Below are 19,479 nucleotides of genomic sequence, written 5' to 3' on the forward strand. Positions count from 1 at the left end.
AGGAGTTGGGGTAGGTAGCAGTGTAGGAGGTGGAGCTGGTGGAGGTGTTGGAGTAGGAGGTGGAAGAGGTGGTGGCGGTGGAGGTGGAGGCATTGGTGCAGGTGGTGGTGGAGGTATTGGTGCGGGTGGTGGAATTGGTGGGGGTGTTGGCGCTGGAGGCGGAATAGGCGGGGGAATTGGAGGAGGTGTAGGTGTAGGAGGTGGTGCTGGAGCTGGAGGTGGCGGTGGTGGAAGAGGTAGAGGTGGAGGAGGTGGCAGTGGAGGAGTTGGCGGCGGCGCTGGGGTAGGAGCTGGTGGAAGTGTTGGGGCTGGAGGTGGTGGTGGAGGATCTGGTGGTTTAGGGGGTGGAGGTGGAGGTGGTGTTGGGGCCGGGGGTAGTATCGGTGTCGGAGGTGGTGTTGGAGCTGGGGGTGGTGTAGGAGGTGGAGGCGGTGGTGGAGGATCAGGTGGTTTAGGGGGTGGAGGTGGAGTTGGCGGTGGTGTTGGAGCTGGAGGTGGTGTTGGGGCTGGGGGTAGTATCGGGGTCGGAGGTGGTGTCAGTGCTGGAGGTAGTGTAGGTGGTGGTGGTGGAGGAGGTGTTGGGGTCGGTGGTGGTGGTGGTGGCGGTGTTGGAGGAGGAGGCGGTGTTGGTGGAGGTGTTATGTCTAGGGGTAGAAATAGCCACAAAAATGTCGAAGAAGTTAATCCATAAGTGTTGTAATTGCCACGTATTGAGTTACTACACGTAGCCTTGTCATAGTATTGAGTTACTATACATATCTGATTGTATGTATAAATAAATAATTATATAAATAAATATGGCATACAAGGCAAATTAGATAAAAGTGTTATACTACGTACAATTATTTACACCTTTATCTTTAGCTATTTCAATTATATCATCATATTCCATATGTGTTCATCCTTTACATTATTTTAAATTTTTTTTAAAAAATACTAGATAGCACTTTCTAACAGACTAACATAATTCATTAAACTTCTTCCCTCCAATTTAAAAAATACGAAATATCAATGTATTGTGGCTGATTCAGGATTTTATGGATGATAGGTTATCAATTCACCACGCACCGTCCATCAATGATAATACAAACTACAAAGTATCAATCAATAATAATACAAAATAAAAATCAATACATCACAAAGAGTCATTCTAAGAATAATACGAAGTAAGTATTACCACCTTCGTTTCTTTTTAAATATTTTTTTTTTTTTGGGATCGAAAATAAGCAAAAAATAAAAATAAAAATATTGTTTGTACTTTGAATCCAATCTGAGTGTATATAAAATCTAAATCTTCATTTTGATATTATGCTAATTGTTAGAGATAAAGTTAGAAATATTATTTACCATTATTTATACACCATATGAAAGATATTATTGGGTGTAACTGTATATAACTATACAAGAATCAATCTCTTTAATGTGATACTAGTTTTGTGCCCCGGTGATGCCCGGGTAGTTTATGGACTTTTAAGATAAAATTATACTACCTCCGTTAAATGTTATGTGCAACATTGACATATTTTATATCTCTCAAATAATACCCCAAAATTGCAACTTAACATTTAACAAAGGTAGTATTATAATTCAATTTGATTGAAAATAGAATTCTAAATTAACTTTTTTTGCTACAAAGTCAATCTATATTTATCCAACGTGGTACGATATTTGGCGAAAAATTAAAACACTAAATGATGTTGTCTTGTGGCCTAATTATAAATTAATTATTTGGTATTTTATCAAAAATATATCTCTAAACTAATAATCTTATTCTAAAATTCTATCCTAATTTGATTGAAAATAGAATTCTTACCTAATTTTTTTATCTTATGAAATCTATCTAAGGTGGCGCGACACTTGACGGTTTTTTTTTATCAAATGAAGTATATTTAAATCTATCCAAGGTGGTGCGATACTTGGCGAAAAGTTGGAATGCCCTGTGCAATGCCCGGATTGTTTATTGAATTGTAACATAAAATTTAACATATGTATCAAATTTTAAAATTTATCATTGATACAAATTTTAATTATAATTTGAACATCTGAAATATTGATATTTTATCGAAAATAAAACTCAAAACTAACAATTTTATCTTAAAATTATATCCAAATAGAATTCTAAACTAACTTTTTTATCTGATAAAGTTTATCCTACGTGGCACGACACTTGGCGAAAAGTTAGAACGCCAAGTGTCGCTGCCTCGTGACCTGGCCTGGCTAAAAATTTAGCTTTATATATTAGTTATATGATTATGCAAAAAAAAAAAAAAAAAAAAAATTGCATCTATAACATATTGTTTTTTATATAGTTTGGGTCATTAGGTTGGGCTTGATACTTTGATTGGGTCTTTTTGAATTTGACTTAATTAGATAAAAACTAGATGAAGCCCGTGCGATGCACGGTTTGTTTGATTTTTTTTAATTTTTTTTTTTTTTTTTTTTTTTTTTTTGTATTAATGTGCTAAAATTTGTTATATATTTAGATAAAATTCCTAATATCAAAAAATAATATATAATATTTAATTAGTTTAAACTTAAAAATTGTATTCGCCAATTTTGCTTACGTGGGATTTGAATTATTTAATTATAAAAGAAATATAATAATCTCTTATTTGATTGGCTACAACAAAAATTTATAATCCTATGTGGCGCTCTAAGAAAATTAGATCCTAAGTGGCTCTCTAAAAACTCGGGAAAAAACTCCCCTTTATATATATAATATTAGATTGTATAACAAGGTTGTCAGAATGTCAAGGTGTCAATTTAGGTCGTTAATTTGGGTTTGATTGAGTCTATTTGGATTAGGTCTGTATTGAATTTGAATCACGTTGAACCATATTGATAATACAGGTCGAAATCTAAATCAAATAATTTTTAAGTTTAAATTTAGTTAAGCTGGAAAAAGTCGATCTTTGACACCCCCATAAACTGCATGAACAACGAAACATGGGAGGACATCCATCGGGGGTGAGCATGGGACATTTACCCATACCGTTAGTACTAACAGTTCAGGTACCCGATAACAAAAATCACTAAAAGTGATAACTATAACCGAACCGATAAATTTGGGTACCCAGATTTTTAGATCGGTTATCGGATACCCAATAAGATATCAAATAATGATAATTAAGGTTAATAATGTAGTTATTATGATACCATTTAACACTAATTAACAACAATACCACATCATCTTGACCAAATTATTAATAATATTACTAATCATTGATATTAAAGTGATTATGAAGTAAAGTGTAAGAATTTAGATTTTAAAAAATAGATTTAAGTAGGGAAACAAAAAAAAAAAAAATGCTTATCAGATCAGATCGGATCGGGTAACTGTTAATTTTAAAATGACATCCAATAATCATACCCGATAACAAATTACCGAAATGAATACCCGAATCGTTATGGTTAATGGATCGGATACCCTAATTTTTGGAAGGTTACGGATCGAATTTTCGAAACGGTTATGGATCGAATTTTCGGATAGTTTGCTCGGCCTTAACATCCGTGGCAAAATTCTAGTCATCAAAAGGATACAAAATTTCAGCCTCAATTTTCTACCATTCCAAAAATAAACCAAAAACCCCGCAAAAAAAAAATAAAAAAATAAAAGGAAGATATGCTCCAAATCAAACTGTTTAACATTAACTTCCACCATTGATGAATCTTCTTTGCTGATGTACTTCACCTTCACTTTATACTCCATAAATCCATGGCTTCCGTGGCCCCATTTACCCTTTTTCTGAAATGGGCACCCCATAATTTATCTCTCCAAAGTTGTAGGAGTAATTCCTCCAAATTTTCACAAAAATTTCTGGGTTTTGGGAAGGTTTCTTCTCTATCTAGTTATGGTAATGGGTTTAGTAGTAGTAGAAGAAGAAGTATTTTTACTTGCTCTGCTTCAAATAATGAATCCAATTCTTCAGATGAAATCAGGTTTTATTTGGTTAATTTTGAAATTTCCTTAATTTTTATTTTATGTGATTTTATTGTGGTTGTGTTATTTTGAGACATTGTTTTTTATTTCACAGTAATGTGCTAAAAATGTTGGATTATGATGCTGTTTAATGTTTACAGAGAAGGGAATTTGAGATTAATTTGAATGATCATAGTTAAGAAATAATTTAGTGAAAGGTTTAGATGAAGCTTTTGACTTGTTTAAGGTTGTTTGTGGAAATATTATGGGTGTATTGATAATTTAAAATGTCGAAATCTTGTACGTGGGGGACTTATAATAAATTATTGTAAGTTTGCCTCACCTAAGACTTGTTAAAGCTAGCCAAAAGGTGTATTGCATATATATGCTTGCTCTTCTGAAATTTGTATCTTGTAATTTTGGAAATGTTCCATACATTTCTATATAGACAATTCAGAGATTAGTCTCGGTAATGTTACTAAAGCTTCAAAGGGTCCAATATTTCTATGTCAAAAGGTACTGTAAGTTGAAATGATATGGAGATGATTATGTATTAATATGTCTATCAGGCCTTACAAGTTACAAACAATAGCCACTACTTAAACAGAAACAACTATGTACTTCCTAGCCATTCCTTATCAGAACCAGAAACCTTCTTCCCTAATATGCCACTGATCTTCTAGTTGACCTTAGTATGGAACTATGGATATCGTGATAAATCACTTATTGTAGTCATTTTATAGATTCGGATTGCATGTCCGATCCCACATGGCTTCATTACAGTCACACTGCATTTTATACAATGTCGCAGCTACAACAGCAGCAGCAATATTTCTTCTGCCCTGGGATATTCTATTCCTCCTGGTTTCATTTCATAAGCAATTAAAAAGTACTCGTAGTGGTTTCTTTCTTGATTCTTTTCAGCCTAGGACATATGTCAGTTTCACTTGTATGGAGGTGAACCGTGAACTCTTTGCCTACTTCGTACTTTGCAGCCTTCTTTAACATAGCTAGCCAAATAATATATATGTGCCAGGTGTAGAGAAGTGATTGCAAACATACTTGCTCCATTGCAACTTATTCCCAGGACCTAGAAATTTTGTATAGGTTCTAGCAATCTTATACAAAGTAATATTGATCACTAGACCATCTATCATCCCTTAGTGCCACTATCAAATATTTAGATACATTTTCAGGTCCTTGATATAGACTGTATGAATGCAATTGTGTTGTGACATGTTGAGTTCTAAGCTGATATACATGTCTTTCCGACAGTGTTGCTGACTTAAATGCTTGCCCTTTTGTCTAACTTGATTAATGCTTTTCTTATCAGGTTGTGATTTCCAAGTATGGCTTCCCTGTATTCATGATTTTATTTGTTCTTCAGTTCTACAGCCAAGATAAGGAGTGAAGTTCTTACTCCTTTCCGCTCTGTTCGAATGTTCTTTTACCTTGCTTTCATGGCAAGTGGTGGCTTGGGTACTTTAATAGCTGTAACACAACTGATTGGTGCTCTTGCAAATCCATTCAGAGCAGATGAAGTCCCTGAAATTCTCAAGGGTCTTGGCATAGACGTGGCCGCAGTTTCTATCTTTGCCTTTCTATATAGTAGAGAGAACAAGGCCAAAAATGCACAGATAGCAAGACTTTCAAGGGAAGAGAACCTCTCTAATCTTAAGGTCCGTATTGTTGATCAGAAGACGATTCCAATTAGTTCATTAAGAGGGATTGCTCGCCTTGTTATTCTTGCCGGTCCTGGTTCCTTTATCGCTGAGTCCTATAAGCTTAGTGAACCTTTCACTGAGAGGCTTGTGGAGCGAGGGGTACTCGTGGTTCCATTTGCAACTGATGGAGAGCTTCCTACCTTTGAGTTTGATGAGAGTGAAGATATGAAGGATTTGACTAGCAAAAGGAAGAGGCTTTGGCAATTGCTGCCTTTTAATATATCTGAATGGTCCAAGTAAGGATCTATTTGTGGAGTCCATTGTTTTCAATATTTGTTACCCTCCTCTCTTTTGTTTTCTTAAAATTTTTGTTTTTCTTCTATACAGGTGGATAGATGAACAGAAGAAGCTAGCAAATGTCTCCTCTGATTCTCCAGTGTAAGTACTGTAGCACAGAGCCCCGAAGAAAGCTCCCCTCCCCTTCAGACTACATATTCTTGACTTTAGCTTTCTGTTGCAGCCTGCTTATGTTTTTCCTATGTTTGGAACAGATAATCCTTTGTTATTGTTGTAGGAAATCTAAATGCTTTTGCAAACAAAGAGTCCCCCAAGAGGCCCAAGTTGATCCTTTTTTCCTGTAATCATGATCTTTTTGCCCCGATGAACTCAATAGTAATTAATAACTACCAGAATCCACATGAAGTCTTGCTACTTTATGAAAAGTCCTACATGGCGTCACCTATCCTACAAAGCAACTTTTCTTAGGAATGTTATCAATGAATTGTGCACTTTAATGGAGTGTTTGTCTTGTTAAGCCACCATACACCAGCTATGTTAATAAACTTTATGAATGAAAGGAATTAGTCAAACTACATAATAAAAATCAGTTTATGGTGTGTAGCTTTGTACTCTTTGGTCTTTGTTAAGCACAAATATTGATGAACCTGCAAAGTATCAGAACAACTGAACTAGGCAACCCATTCTGTCCTATATGTACTGTGCATATACAAGCTGATACTATGAGGCTTTGGAAGATTCTATTATTTCTAAATTCTCAGAATTTGCATAAAGGCTTATATGCATCATTTAACATCTACAGGTATATGTCCCTACGCATGGATGGTCGTGTTCGTGGAAGTGGAGTTGGTTACCCACCGTGGAACGCTTTTGTAGCACAGCTACCACCAGTAAAGGGTTTGTGGTCAGGCCTTCTTGATGGCATGGATGGAAGAGTTTGATAGGGTATTCTTATTCTTTGTTTGCAAGGTTAGCTTTTACTTGTAAATTGTATCAATTGGCAACAGCCATTTGTATGTGTCGAGTCTGTACTTCAGCTTGGTAGTATCCACCGCCTGCACAAAACACTAAATGCAACACTTAATTTATTAGTCATTTATTGATACTGGACTCCACCAAAAACAAAAACAAAAACAAAAATCTTTGTACACAAAATGCAATTTGGTCAATACTTCTGACCTTCCAACTGATCTTATAGCTCGTGTATGCTTTCAACAATTTCGTTTTATCTGTGCTATCTGGCTCTATGTTGCAGACTTGCAGTATCTTTAAAGTAGGCAGGATAAGTACATGTGTTTTAAAGACAAAAGAATTATATCAGCTGAAAGTCCTGTAACAAAGGTAGGATGAGATATCGAAGGGTAATTTAATTATCATCTTTAGGAAATTCTATAATCAAATTTCAACTTAGGAAGAAAATATATAGTGGTCTGGATTCTGAAATCTAGACGTACCATGTAATCTGTGAGTAAAATGTTTGGAATTTGTGAGTTCTGGATTATAAAACAGCCAAACAAATTGTAGATATATAATGTTTGGAATTTGAGAATTCTGGAGCTCCTTCATTTTACTCGTATATATCCGCATTTCTGAAGCCAAGATCTTAGTGTAGGCTTGTTACCTCAATTCTAGGATAAATTTTTTGTCATGACATGAGTTTTAGCAGCAGAGCAATGTTACAGAATTGACGATGGTTTTGCCTCTGACCTCTTTTCCTCAAATGAGAACAAATTCGTTTACGAGATTATTAATAAGGGACATAGGGTAACACGAGAATTCTTATAGCCTAGTAACCAACTGTGTGCGCCTCAAGTTACTGAGTTAAATGGCAAATGAGGCTTGGCCCACAGGGGATTGTGAGCTGATACTAGATAAGATCACAAGACTGTTAGTGAGCTTGTTTCTTGTGCACATTGTAATATTTTATGCTAGTCGAATGCAACGTAAATGAAAAGTAAGTGTCGAACTTATCCCTATCTGTGTTGCACTGCTGCTGCTTGAAGAATGCGGCATATTGTGTTGAAAATTCATTAAGATGTACAACAAGAATAAGTGTTACCAGTTTGCTACTGATTTTTTTAGAGTTGCTATGAATACACGGGGAAGTTTTGGGGTTTTCTTGGTTAAATTATGGGTAATTTAGGAAGAAAGATCCCTGAGACTCTGAATTTGATCATCTTTGAGATTATTCCCTGAGACTCTGAAATTAGAAATTGCAGAAGAAGATTTAACTCACAAATTCCTCTGAAATGTATGATATCATTATTCTGCTATGTCAGAATTGTTTTCTATCTGTTTTGCATAATCTTGTTAGTTCTTCACTACTCCTGTACTGCTACTAACTCTGTTGAAATAACTTCTGACCATCTACAACTCCGCACCGCTTACATTACAACAAATCAAAACTCAGAAGCAGCATTTATAACAGATTGACAGTTCAGTTCGACTATCTATCACTTTCATAGGAGTAAATAGCAGCACGCGACAGGCTAGAGATTGCTATAAATATGAAAAGAATATGGTTAATATTGTGGATGATGAGGAGCATATATGAGCAGTTTTCATGGGCAAGAAATTGATATTCAAAAGTAGTAGATTTACATTGGATAGACAGTAGAATAGCTCCTAATTCATCTAAATGTTTGGAAATTTCACAAACTTATAGCAAAAGCACATATATTAATATAGTTTGCTTATGCAACTTCAACTTCTTGAATCTCATCCAGTGCATAGTTGTTGGTTGATACATTCGCGTAGTTCACCTTGTTGAATCTCACCACAACTGGGTATCTTGTTTTTGGGTCCTGCATATTGAAAATTACCTTGTTATATACATGTGTTTTCGAAAAAACTGAAAAACTGCAGTGATACCGAAGAGGCCTGATAATAGATGAAAGTTCGAGGGCAGAGATTATTAACCTGGTCGACAGCAACCACGTTGCCAACACCCTTGTACCAGTATGATTCCTTCCTCAAGATTCTCACCTGCAATGTACCAATTTTGAATGCAGTTGATCATCTCTTTTATGTTCATATATTAGTACACAAATATTTCAGGATGCTTTTTCTTCCTGAGGTAGTTATACTCCTATTCTTCGTGTTCTGCAAACTGAAAATCTTAGTTTTTCTAAACAGGTACTGAACCATGACAATCAGGAGTTCAAGATGCAGGAACACCGTGAGATCATCTCACTCGAAAACTTATTACTTTTCTTTAAATTGTTGTATTGATTTCATATTGGCAGTCACCTCTTTACTTTCAAATTCACAAGTTCATAATACAATATGTTACGAATCAACAACTTAAGCTATTTTAGTTCATAGTATCATCAGGATTAATATTCTTTGATATGTTGTATGGTCAGAAACTAACTCAGCAGTCAGCACCTTTGTTATTATTAGTATAAATCATTCCAAAGATTTATATTATAAATCCAATTTGACAACCCTTTTAAGCTAATTGTTTTTTTTTGGTTCATAAGATCGAGTAGGATGTAAGCAAACATAATCAAGAGAACAAGTCGAGCCATCTAATACCAATCTGATAACACTAACACTCTTAACATAGTAATCAATATGATTATATGATACCGTATCATCCAAACATATTATATATGCGTAGTGACAACTCTGACAAGAACATAACAATATTGCTACTAAATACTAACATGGCATCAGAGCCAAAGTTAACTCGACATAAAAAACTAATACAAGTACCAAGTAAAAAAAAAAAAAAAAAAAAAAACAACAATAAATATACCTTAGAACCCCTCTTAGGTCCAATTGGAGGTGGCTTAGCAGCAGCTTTAGGCTTGGCCTCACCTTCGGGTGTGGCGGGAGCGGGTGCAGGAGCAGCAGCAGCCTCATCAGCTGCCCGAACAACCAACCTAGTACTCCTTGGTGATGACAAGTTTTTGTTAGACAACACAGGAGCAAACCCAAGACGAGCAGCTACTGATGATGCTATACTAGCCATTTTTTTTTCTTTTTTTTGTTACAAGAAAATAAAATTTATGTAAGTTGAAGAATTAAGTATGTGAAAATGAAGGAGTGCCTTGAACTAGAACTAGTAGTTGTAGCAATGTAGTGGCGTTGGTATTATTCATGATCCAAAAGCTTTTTTCTGTTTTGGATTTTTGTTTTGGATTTTGGTTAAAAGATTAGGGAGGAAATATTATTTCAACCATTGGGAGTTTGCCATTTGTCTTGCCATATCTCATTTATGTGGTTTATCTTATTGCTGTTATCTTTTTCTTTGCTTTCAGTATGGCCACGGTGCTCATTATTATGGTTCAATTTTGTAATTTTAGATTTTTTTTACTTATTTATTAATTTATTTTTATATACTACTTAGGCTTTGTTTACTTCACCTTAAAAAATAATATTCAATAAAAATAATTTCATTGCAGTAAAAATAAATTTAGTTCAACAAAAATAATTTCAGTTCTGTAAAAATAATTCCAGTTCAGTTTGAATACAAATTAATTTTAGTTCAGTAAAAATAATTTCAGTTCAGCAAAAATAAGGTGAAGTAAACGGGCCTTAGTCAGGTTTTTTTTTTTTTTTTTTATATATCAAAATAAAATGTATTATTCTATATTGTGAAAAAAATTCACAAGTTGCACTCACTCCATTCTTGAAAGTTTGACTCGCTTTGCAATTAAGTGGTATCCAATGTGCATTTTTGACCAATAATAGATTTAGATATGTGTAAAATAGAATTATAATAGTTAATATATAGAGATATTACATTAAGGAGAATCTAATAAGATCTCGCATGCTAATTTATATCTATAATATAAAGTCTTACCATATAAATAGTAAATGAGTCAAACTTTCGTCAACGAAGGTTGTATATAAAGTTTTTTAGATTAAGTCATAGTAAAATACGAAATATTATATTTCTATTTCACTTTTACAATTTGACTTGGATAGTTGGATGCATAATGCATTATGAAATTTTATATATGTACACTGATCTTATGATCTGTGTGTTAGTATAACAACATAAGTATGGTTGGTTAAAATTTATGTTGGAGTTGTGAGAGCAAGGTACAATCCAAGTATCCAAAACAAAGAAACTCGATAAGTCGATAATTTTTTTTTTTTTTTTGACCGGTAAACTACGGGGAGGGGGCCCTATCCTATCACAGGAATGGGGCTGTGAGAAGTCGAACCTTCATCACATGGGGAGAGATGGAGGGACTAACCATCCCTCCATCCCCTCACTCCTCACTCGATAAGTCGACATGCTACAACATGACATGTTACTAACTTACTATATTCATTTTTGGTTGTTACTAACTTACTATATTCATTTTTGGTTGTGAATATGCGAGCCACATCTGGAAAAACCCAACATGACATAAACTAATGAACATAATAACATAAGCACCACACATTTTGATACATTGGGTATGTTTGTGCTTGGTTGCTGCCCTTTTGAAATATTAGGTGCAATGTATTATTGGACTATTCCGTGCCTTGCCTAGACAACCCTAAGGCATGCAAGTTTGGCACGCATGAGCAGAACACGATATAGTCTAGATTTATCTTTAGAGGATAAACATGTGGCAATTACGGTTATTAGCCACAATTTTCATCAAGTATTTCCTTAGATTCTTAGCATTTTGACTTTTGCAATATTCATATATTTTACTTTGACTTTATTTTGTAATATAGTTTTGTGTACTCTAGTAAGTTAGCATTAAGTTATACTTTTACTTTTAACAAGTCAACTTCTTAATATTCTATTTAGTGACAATAAAGTTCATCAGATATTAAAATAATGTATATTCACAAGTATAAATGGAAGTGTTTCAAATATTATGAACCGTAGGGTCGGTGTATGCATAATGGGTAGAGCCGTAAAAAACTGACCCGATACTACAATTCTTCAAAAATCAAAATACTGAATCCATAAGTACCATTATCTAATCGATCAGTGTAACCGATCATAGACCTAGTTTGGTGGCTTTACTTTTAGTTATGATGGGAGGAGCTTTGGGGAGGGGACACAATTACACAAAGGACTATTGACTTAAAGTATTTGGGTCTTGTAGAATTGATTTTGGATCTTATTTTCCCCATTAAAATTCTTAATATATCAAAGCACTCATATATCTAACTTAGGGCCTGTTCTCATAGACTGACTGAACTCAGCTGAACGGAACTGAACTGAGCTGAACTGAATTGAACTGAGCTCAACTGAACTGAATATTTTATAAGGGAAGAAAATTAGGAGTTAAACTGAACTAAAATGAAAATAAACGTATGAGAACAGACCCTTAATTAAAATTGGATCCTATTTTCTATGGATTACCTTTGCATTAAATATCATATGATAAGCAATATTTGTCATCACTGTCATTGCACACAAGAAAGGTGGACAATACTACAATAGTGCGTTTACTTATATAAGATGTTCCTTTTTTTTTTTTCTTTTTTTTTTGGCTGGCTGCAGATGTTCCCTTAAATTTAAGATGATATTCCACACTCCGAAGTAACCAGTCTTAGATGTATACTTGTATGTATTAAATGGGTCAAATAACAAGATTAACAACAATGCAACTCATTGCCCAAAAATAAAAAGTGATGAACCCTACCCTAAAATGCTACTCATTTAAGTGTGGAGGGTTAAGTTTAAGATGTATTCAAACAGTTATATAAATAATCATAGTGTATCAATTTTGATTCAAATCATCTATGGAGTAATATCAAATATAGATTTTAGAGATGAAGTGTTCAAGGTTTAAACCCTATATAATTCACCTATAAAAATAAATAAATAAATAAATAAAAACCGTAAAAATAATTTCAATCAGTAAAAATAAGTTCAGTTCATTAAAAGTCAGTAATTTCAAATAAGAAAAATATAATTTTAGTATAAGATGAAATGAACGGGACCTTAGACTAGACATTATCAACACTATAAATGTATAATCAATACAGTCAGTCACACATATAATTTTTATCACGTCTATTAATTTCTCAAATGAAATTTGCTACTCAAGTCTTTAATTACCAATAATGTACCATGTATGAAAATATTCCATCGTTACCGCTCTTTGTTGCTCCAATGCCCTTCATTAGGTAGATTAGACGACTAAAATTTGAAATATTAACTTAAAATAAACATTATTTATACAGATCAATACGTGATTTTGACATGCATTTCAAAATCAATATAATTTCAGAAAAGTATAGTAATTTGTTATCAAACGCCCCAAAATGTTGATTAACAAGTTTCTTTATATTGAGTATTAGAAAATTTCTATTTAGGGTCTGTTCACACTTACTTAATTTCTGTTCAATTCAGTTCAGTTCAGCTCTAATCAGTTCAGTTCAATTCAGCTCTTAATTTTCTTCTCTCATAAATATTCATTTCAGCTCAATTCAGTTTAGTTCAACTCCAATCAGTTTAATTCAAATCAGTAAAATGAATAGGCCCTTAATCCTCAGCGCATAACTTTATTAAAATTAAAATTTTATACGTAACCAGCTAGTGTTTCGATTTTTACAAAAGGAGAGTAATTACACCCATGACCATGTACCAAAAAGTCGGACACACAACATAACTCTCCTCTTTTCTTTCTGAGTTTCCCATTGAAACGCACTGAATGTTCTCCATTAGAGCGACTTGTGATATTTGTATCTTCCATTGAAGCAGCTTCTGAGGTAATCATCGTATATCAATTTCACAATCTAGGGTTTATCGTTTATTTAATTCTCAGTATACTCAATTCAGTGTTCTTCGCTTGATTTGATACTTGAATCTAATTTGCCTTTAATGTTAGAATTTAACTATGAAATTGGACCATTTCTCCCAAAATTTGATAATTGAATCAAATTTGACTGCTAATATATTGCACAACCTTTTATGAAATTCCTATGTTCAAATAATATGGTTATTGATGATTAAACTTTTTGAAATTGTAATTGCATTTAGAATGATCACATTGGAAAGTTTTTGATTTTAGGTAATTTCTCAAGATAATGGTGTCTAAGACTGTAATCTTCACATAATATGAATGGAGTATGTAAACTACTTTATTATTCTTGGATGCTTGATACTTTGAATTTCACACTCTACTTTGTTAACGTTCTTAACTAATTGCCTGCTCTGATTCTTAAAGATGGTTTTGTATTATAATTCATGTTAGCCGACCCCAAATCATTTTAGAAATATCGAATATGGCGTTGTTGCTGTTGCTGTTATTGTGTTACTAAATAGCTTTCCTATATTGATTTCAATATTAATCAGCAATCACATACATACATTGATGAGATTCTTCTGGAAATGCTTCCTGGTTTAAGAATTTTTCAGCAATCAGGACATTGATTGCTAATATTACCACAGAATATCACGTATTGTCGTTCTGCATATTGAGATAACATATCTTGTTGGACAATGTATATGGGTAATTGGGGTATAGCACAAACATAATGGTTGTTACTTTGATCTTTCAAATAGAATGAAGGCGAAAAGAGTGAGGTTCAAGGACTCTGAAATTGATCCGGTTGATTATGCAAGCAGTAGATTTGATGCTTGTTCTGCACCATGTGAACCAAGAGAAGACCTGACAATGTATGTATGATATCTAGAAACCGAGTTACTTAGCATTGCTTTCAATTTCAGTCTTCTGATTTTGTGGGTGTAGTGAGGCATTTGTGTTGCACCTGTAACACGCTCTTCATCTGATGCATTTAGGCCATCTGCAGCTTCAAATGAACCAAAAACCTCCGAGTTTGCATTTTTTAAGAGATTAAAGAAAGCTGTTGGCCACACTTCCTGTCAAAATACACTGAACAGACACAGCATGCCCGTGAGGAATTGTGGACCGACCAACCACGCTAGAGGTAGCTACCTCACTTATGCCTTCTTAAAAATAGTTAAGAAGTTCAAAACAATGAGCTTGCAGTGGGATCTTAGTAAGCTTTTTCGGTTTTGATGATACCAAATTTATTATATATGATATGCTATGCAGAGTTGGATAAAATGAAACTTACGGATGTAAAATCTTCACAGCACAGTAAGAAGCCTACAAATGGTGAAATTAACTCCTTCCTCTCTTGTAGAGATGCTGCTGTGGAAATTTCAGGTGCGGGGCATTGAATTAATTTGTTTTTATACCACATTTTGTGATCTAAGCTACTCACTACTCAGTGGTATGTTTTGATAGCTATGCCCAGGAAGGATCGTAGCAATGAGGGATTCAAGTGCTCATCTCCTATCAAAACGCCCACTAGTATTAGTTTAGATTCCTTCCTTTCTGCAACTGCAAATGCCTCTGTGAACCCAGGTAACTCTTTGGAACTGTAATTATTGGAGAAATTGTTCAGAGAGGTAGTTCAGTGGCATTTATGCTGCTCTATAATATTTGGCTGTTGATGATTCACGTGGGAAACGTATATTGAGGTAGTATAGTGCTAGAGATTAGCTTGATTACAGCACTAATAATGGCAGAGAATTAAGAATGAAGATGATGATTATAGTAATAAGATGAGAATTACAACTAATTGAACGATAATTCCACTTTCGAGAGGTGGATTCTCTTCTAATATGAGCTTTTGAGAGGCTCACTCTCTCCCAATAACAAACTTCAACAATATTAACATATCCTAATTCTTCCTAATGAGGTCTATTTATAGAAAATCCCTCTTAACAAATCTTTAACTTATTCCCCAAGTTACTACTAATAGGCTATGACTAACATACCCTTCCCCTAATATTGATTCCTTGCATATAGATGGATGTAATTCATATATTGGTCACAACATTCTTATTGTCCAGAACTCCAGCAGCAAGATGGAGATATATTTTCGTCCAAGAGGCTGAAGTTACGGCAGCAGATTGCCAAGACCTTATTTCCTGAAACATATGAAGTCCCAAAGGAGTTAAGTGCCTGATACATCTTTATTTTTTGCTTTTCGTCTTTTTTTTACATATTTATTTTACAAAAATTCATAGATACTTTGTCAGGTCTCAGGTGTGATTTGGTTTGTCTGCTCCTGAGCCGACTGCTCCCTGAGAATTCTCAAGAAATTGTACCATCCTTGACCTTTACTGATTTAAACTATTGCTTTTACTCCTCTATCCATAAACCCCATCTTGTTTGTTTGTGCTAAGGCTAATTTTTGTGTAACAGCTGTCACAAGATCCACAACAAAGGCTACAAGAAATAAAAGAGAAAAGTCTGTTGGATCTTGGCTCAAATATTCTACTTGAGGAGGCTTCGGATACTTCAAGAAAGGTTGTGAAGGCCTCCAAGGATCACTTCTTAGATAGCCGTGTCTCTTCTTCTCAGTCCCACAGAATCTGGGGAACACATCCTGTTGATCAAATAGATGAATACCTTGATGCCTCTGCAGCTAGAAACTCTTATAGAATGCTTCTTGAGCACAAAGAAGAGAATGAGTGGCGAAGCTCTCTAAATGGTATTGCTTCTGGATGTTGGTTGAACAGATTTGGAGACGGAAATCTTTTGACATGGGATAATGAACTTCATGATTATTCTACACCAGGAAGCACTGTCCATAACATCGTCGAGAATGCAACATTTAAGCATTATCTATGTGATGCATATGACAGTAGACAGTTATGCAGATTTAGAGACCAGAATCATTCATATGAGCTTCTCAATGGAAATTATGACTCCGTTGCAGCTACTGAAAGCAGTGGTAGTCTAACATATGAACATGAGATACATGACTTCAATTTAGATAGAGGAGCACATTCTACTTCAAATTGTCAATATGATTCTCATTCTCTTGACTCTTTTAAAAGTTCCAGACCTTCTGTGCTGAAAAATCTCATGGATTGCACTGAACCTAATTATCCGAGTGACTTTGAGATTAGAAGAGAACCCCGGCCTCTTTTACTTGGTTGGGATACTAATGAATTGGATATGCATAACTCGGCCCATAATAGTCATATGGAGCTTGAAGTATACTGTCCTCCATCATCTACATACAGTGAAGATCCTCAGGATAGTCCAGACCTTGATATATGTTGCGATCCATCAACTACATGGAGTAAAGATCATTGTGATAGTCTGGAAAACAGTAATTTGTTGCATTGGTCTACCTACACTTGTCAAGAACATGATTTTCAGGGACATTATTTCCGGCAAAGAGATTTAGTTCCAAGATCACCATATGTCCCATTTAGACTATCATACGGTCCAGAACAATTGAACGCAGATGATTCTGGTCTCTTTAAGAGTCCCTCAAAAGATGGCAGTTTCTTTTTCATCCCTCAGAAGAGTAATTACTCAATGGAAAACATGATTTCTGATAGGAATTGTCCTGCTGTAGAAGCTTTTCCCATCTTTAAAGACTTAGAATCTGAAGCAGAGTTAAAATGCAAGTCACTAACTGGTATTCTGAAGGAGCAATATGAGTATACTGATTATGCACTTGAGCATTTCAGACGGGGATATTCAAGCTCACCGTTACTCATTTCCAGTGAGAACAGCCTCACTACTATACAACCAGAAAGATGGTCCTTGGCTCGGGTGCATGTGCCTATTGAAAGTCAGGAAGATTCACTTCCTTTGCAGTTACATACAATAGGATGGAAGTAACAGAAGTTGCTACTTACAGTGAGGACAAGGGAACAACTACTTGTAATAAACTCTTCTGGTGATTTCTTAACTCAATTAATATCTTTTTTGGTTTCATTGCTGGAATGTACATATCTTTTTCCTCTGTGATTCGCACGTTTTTGAAAGGTATACCAATGTGTTGTGGAGGCCTAATTAGTTAAAACTTCTGGCTCTGTATTTCTGCATTGCATTTGCATCTGCATCTAACAAAAACATATGTCAATTATACTTTGCCAGTTGCCACTTTGGTCATCCTTTCTTCCATTTTCTACTAAATGCTGTGAGGTAATCAATGTGCATATGTCCAGATTTCGAAATATTCTAATGCATCAGGTATAGGGAAGGGGCGTCTCGTGCCCTTGTTAATTATCATTATGGTTCAGTTAGAGGTAGCTTTAGCAAGAAGGAAAATCAGTTAGTCCCTAGTGAAAAGAGAGGGAATTATATTAATTAATTAATCTTGACTCGTAACGTAGATTTTATTTTAAAATATTTTCTGTATAACAAGCACTGAGTTCTCAACCTTGATTCCCTTAAGGATAGATTACTTGAATCCAGGCGAACTTCCTGCATATAAACTAGTATTTGACTTGTGCAATTACACCCTTTACTGTCTCTTTGGGGCGGGGTGTGCTCGAGGTGGCAGATTGTGGTCGATACATGCAGTACAAATAAGATTAGATTTCGAGTACGACGTCCCTAGAGACTTAACTATCTACAGAAAGTCAGAAACTGATGGTCGAAGTTGATAAACTGAGTACGGGTATATTACTGTAAAGAATACATAGTAAATTATTTCTCTGGCCTATTAATATTATTACAGTATTATTGTTTCTTTCTTCTCAATTTCTTACTTGGGTTGTTCCAATATTTTATCACTTTTCAATGTTAAAGACAGTGATTTAATCTTTTACATATACATCAGGGTAGTTAGTCTCACTCTCATCTTAACCTTGGTCCTCTTTTTTGACAGGTTATTAACCTTAATCCTTAGACAAATACAACTTACTACCTTCGGTTCTGATTACTCGAAACTAAGGGGTATTATTTGTGGTACATAAAACATTCTTTTGTTGAGAGTCATAAGAAGTGGAGGTAGTATATTTTGTCACTACATTTAATTCGCTTCTCAATGGACTCTTAGTTGGATTAATAATGTGATTACATAGGGTTCTAATAAACGCTCTTTTAATAATGTGATTACATTTAATTCGAAGGATAAAAAAATGCATTTTTGCACATAATAACTGTATCAAAAGTTCATTGCTTTCTCATTAACTACTTGTTATCCTTTTGCTCCCAAAAAAAAAACACTCTTATCCTTCGTACATTTGTTGGGCCAAGCTTTATTACGCACTGTCTTCTTAAGATGCAAGAAAATTCCAGTACTACTTACTGCCTTACTGCAAGAGATTTTCACTTTTACAGATTTTCTGAGTCACAAAGTGTAATTATTGTTGAATTATGGGTAACAAAAGAAGCTTTAATTTACCTTTCCTTTTCACTATAAAATGTCTCCCTTGTACTTATTTCTTCATAGAGCGTTGAAGTAGACATCTCAAACAACACATGTAAGTGTCTTATATTGAAAAATATTACGAACCTTAAATACTTTATAAGGCTAAGAGACTACTCCCTTTATTTTTACATGGTTTTGAGGTGGAAAGTGGACACTCATGACGAGTGCGGTTCAGACCCGTTCGACATAGAGTGATAATGTATTAATGGTGGTCATGCTAAATAGTGGCAGATAGTCACACACAAAAAATGCCTTAATGCTTAATCTACTTGTACCTTATACTTCCTATTTGTGAAGTAAATGGTGAAGCATGTGGGGCAATGGAGTATACAAATGTTGTGGCTTTTCTTTTTAGTTTTCTCTTCTTTAATTCCTAGTTGCTTCTAAGTAATACCAAATTCTTTACATGTAATTCACTAATGTATAATTAGATTATTTTATGATGTGAGAATTAGGTTCTCCGAAAAATTAAAA

At 34.6% G+C, this 19,479-nt stretch overlaps 4 protein-coding genes across 4 annotated transcripts; 3 read left to right on the forward strand and 1 right to left on the reverse strand.

Moving 5' to 3' along the window:
• The first annotated feature begins 3,545 nt into the window (after positions 1-3,545).
• On the forward strand, positions 3,546-6,985 carry LOC145624171 (protein LOW PSII ACCUMULATION 1, chloroplastic-like). Its single transcript, XM_081677148.1, has 4 exons — positions 3,546-3,939; positions 5,307-5,879; positions 5,971-6,021; positions 6,683-6,985. Exons 1-4 carry the CDS (start codon positions 3,716-3,718, stop codon positions 6,819-6,821), a joined length of 987 nt encoding a protein of 328 aa, XP_081533274.1. The 5' UTR covers positions 3,546-3,715; the 3' UTR covers positions 6,822-6,985.
• A 1,453-nt stretch (positions 6,986-8,438) lies between these two features.
• On the reverse strand, positions 8,439-9,977 carry LOC145624173 (photosystem I reaction center subunit IV, chloroplastic-like). The gene is made up of 3 exons (XM_081677149.1): positions 9,641-9,977; positions 8,800-8,865; positions 8,439-8,684 (listed from the first exon to the last, which is right to left on the reverse strand). The coding sequence occupies exons 1-3, from the start codon at positions 9,854-9,856 to the stop codon at positions 8,574-8,576; spliced, it is 393 nt and encodes a 130-aa protein (XP_081533275.1). The 5' UTR covers positions 9,857-9,977; the 3' UTR covers positions 8,439-8,573.
• Positions 9,978-13,422: 3,445 nt separating this feature from the next.
• Positions 13,423-15,120, forward strand: LOC145616543 (uncharacterized). Its single transcript, XM_081671290.1, has 5 exons — positions 13,423-13,557; positions 14,354-14,467; positions 14,591-14,811; positions 14,909-14,981; positions 15,063-15,120. The coding sequence occupies exons 2-4, from the start codon at positions 14,355-14,357 to the stop codon at positions 14,914-14,916; spliced, it is 342 nt and encodes a 113-aa protein (XP_081527416.1). The 5' UTR covers positions 13,423-13,557; position 14,354; the 3' UTR covers positions 14,917-14,981; positions 15,063-15,120.
• Positions 15,121-15,791: 671 nt separating this feature from the next.
• On the forward strand, positions 15,792-17,561 carry LOC145616535 (uncharacterized). Its single transcript, XM_081671282.1, has 2 exons — positions 15,792-15,927; positions 16,029-17,561. The coding sequence occupies exon 2, from the start codon at positions 16,269-16,271 to the stop codon at positions 17,463-17,465; it is 1,197 nt and encodes a 398-aa protein (XP_081527408.1). The 5' UTR covers positions 15,792-15,927; positions 16,029-16,268; the 3' UTR covers positions 17,466-17,561.
• Positions 17,562-19,479: the final 1,918 nt, after the last annotated feature.

The sequence above is a fragment of the Chenopodium album genome, chromosome 3 (assembly GCF_948465745.1).
Source record: "Chenopodium album chromosome 3, dcCheAlbu1.1, whole genome shotgun sequence".
NCBI classification, from domain to species: Eukaryota; Viridiplantae; Streptophyta; class Magnoliopsida; order Caryophyllales; family Amaranthaceae; genus Chenopodium; species Chenopodium album.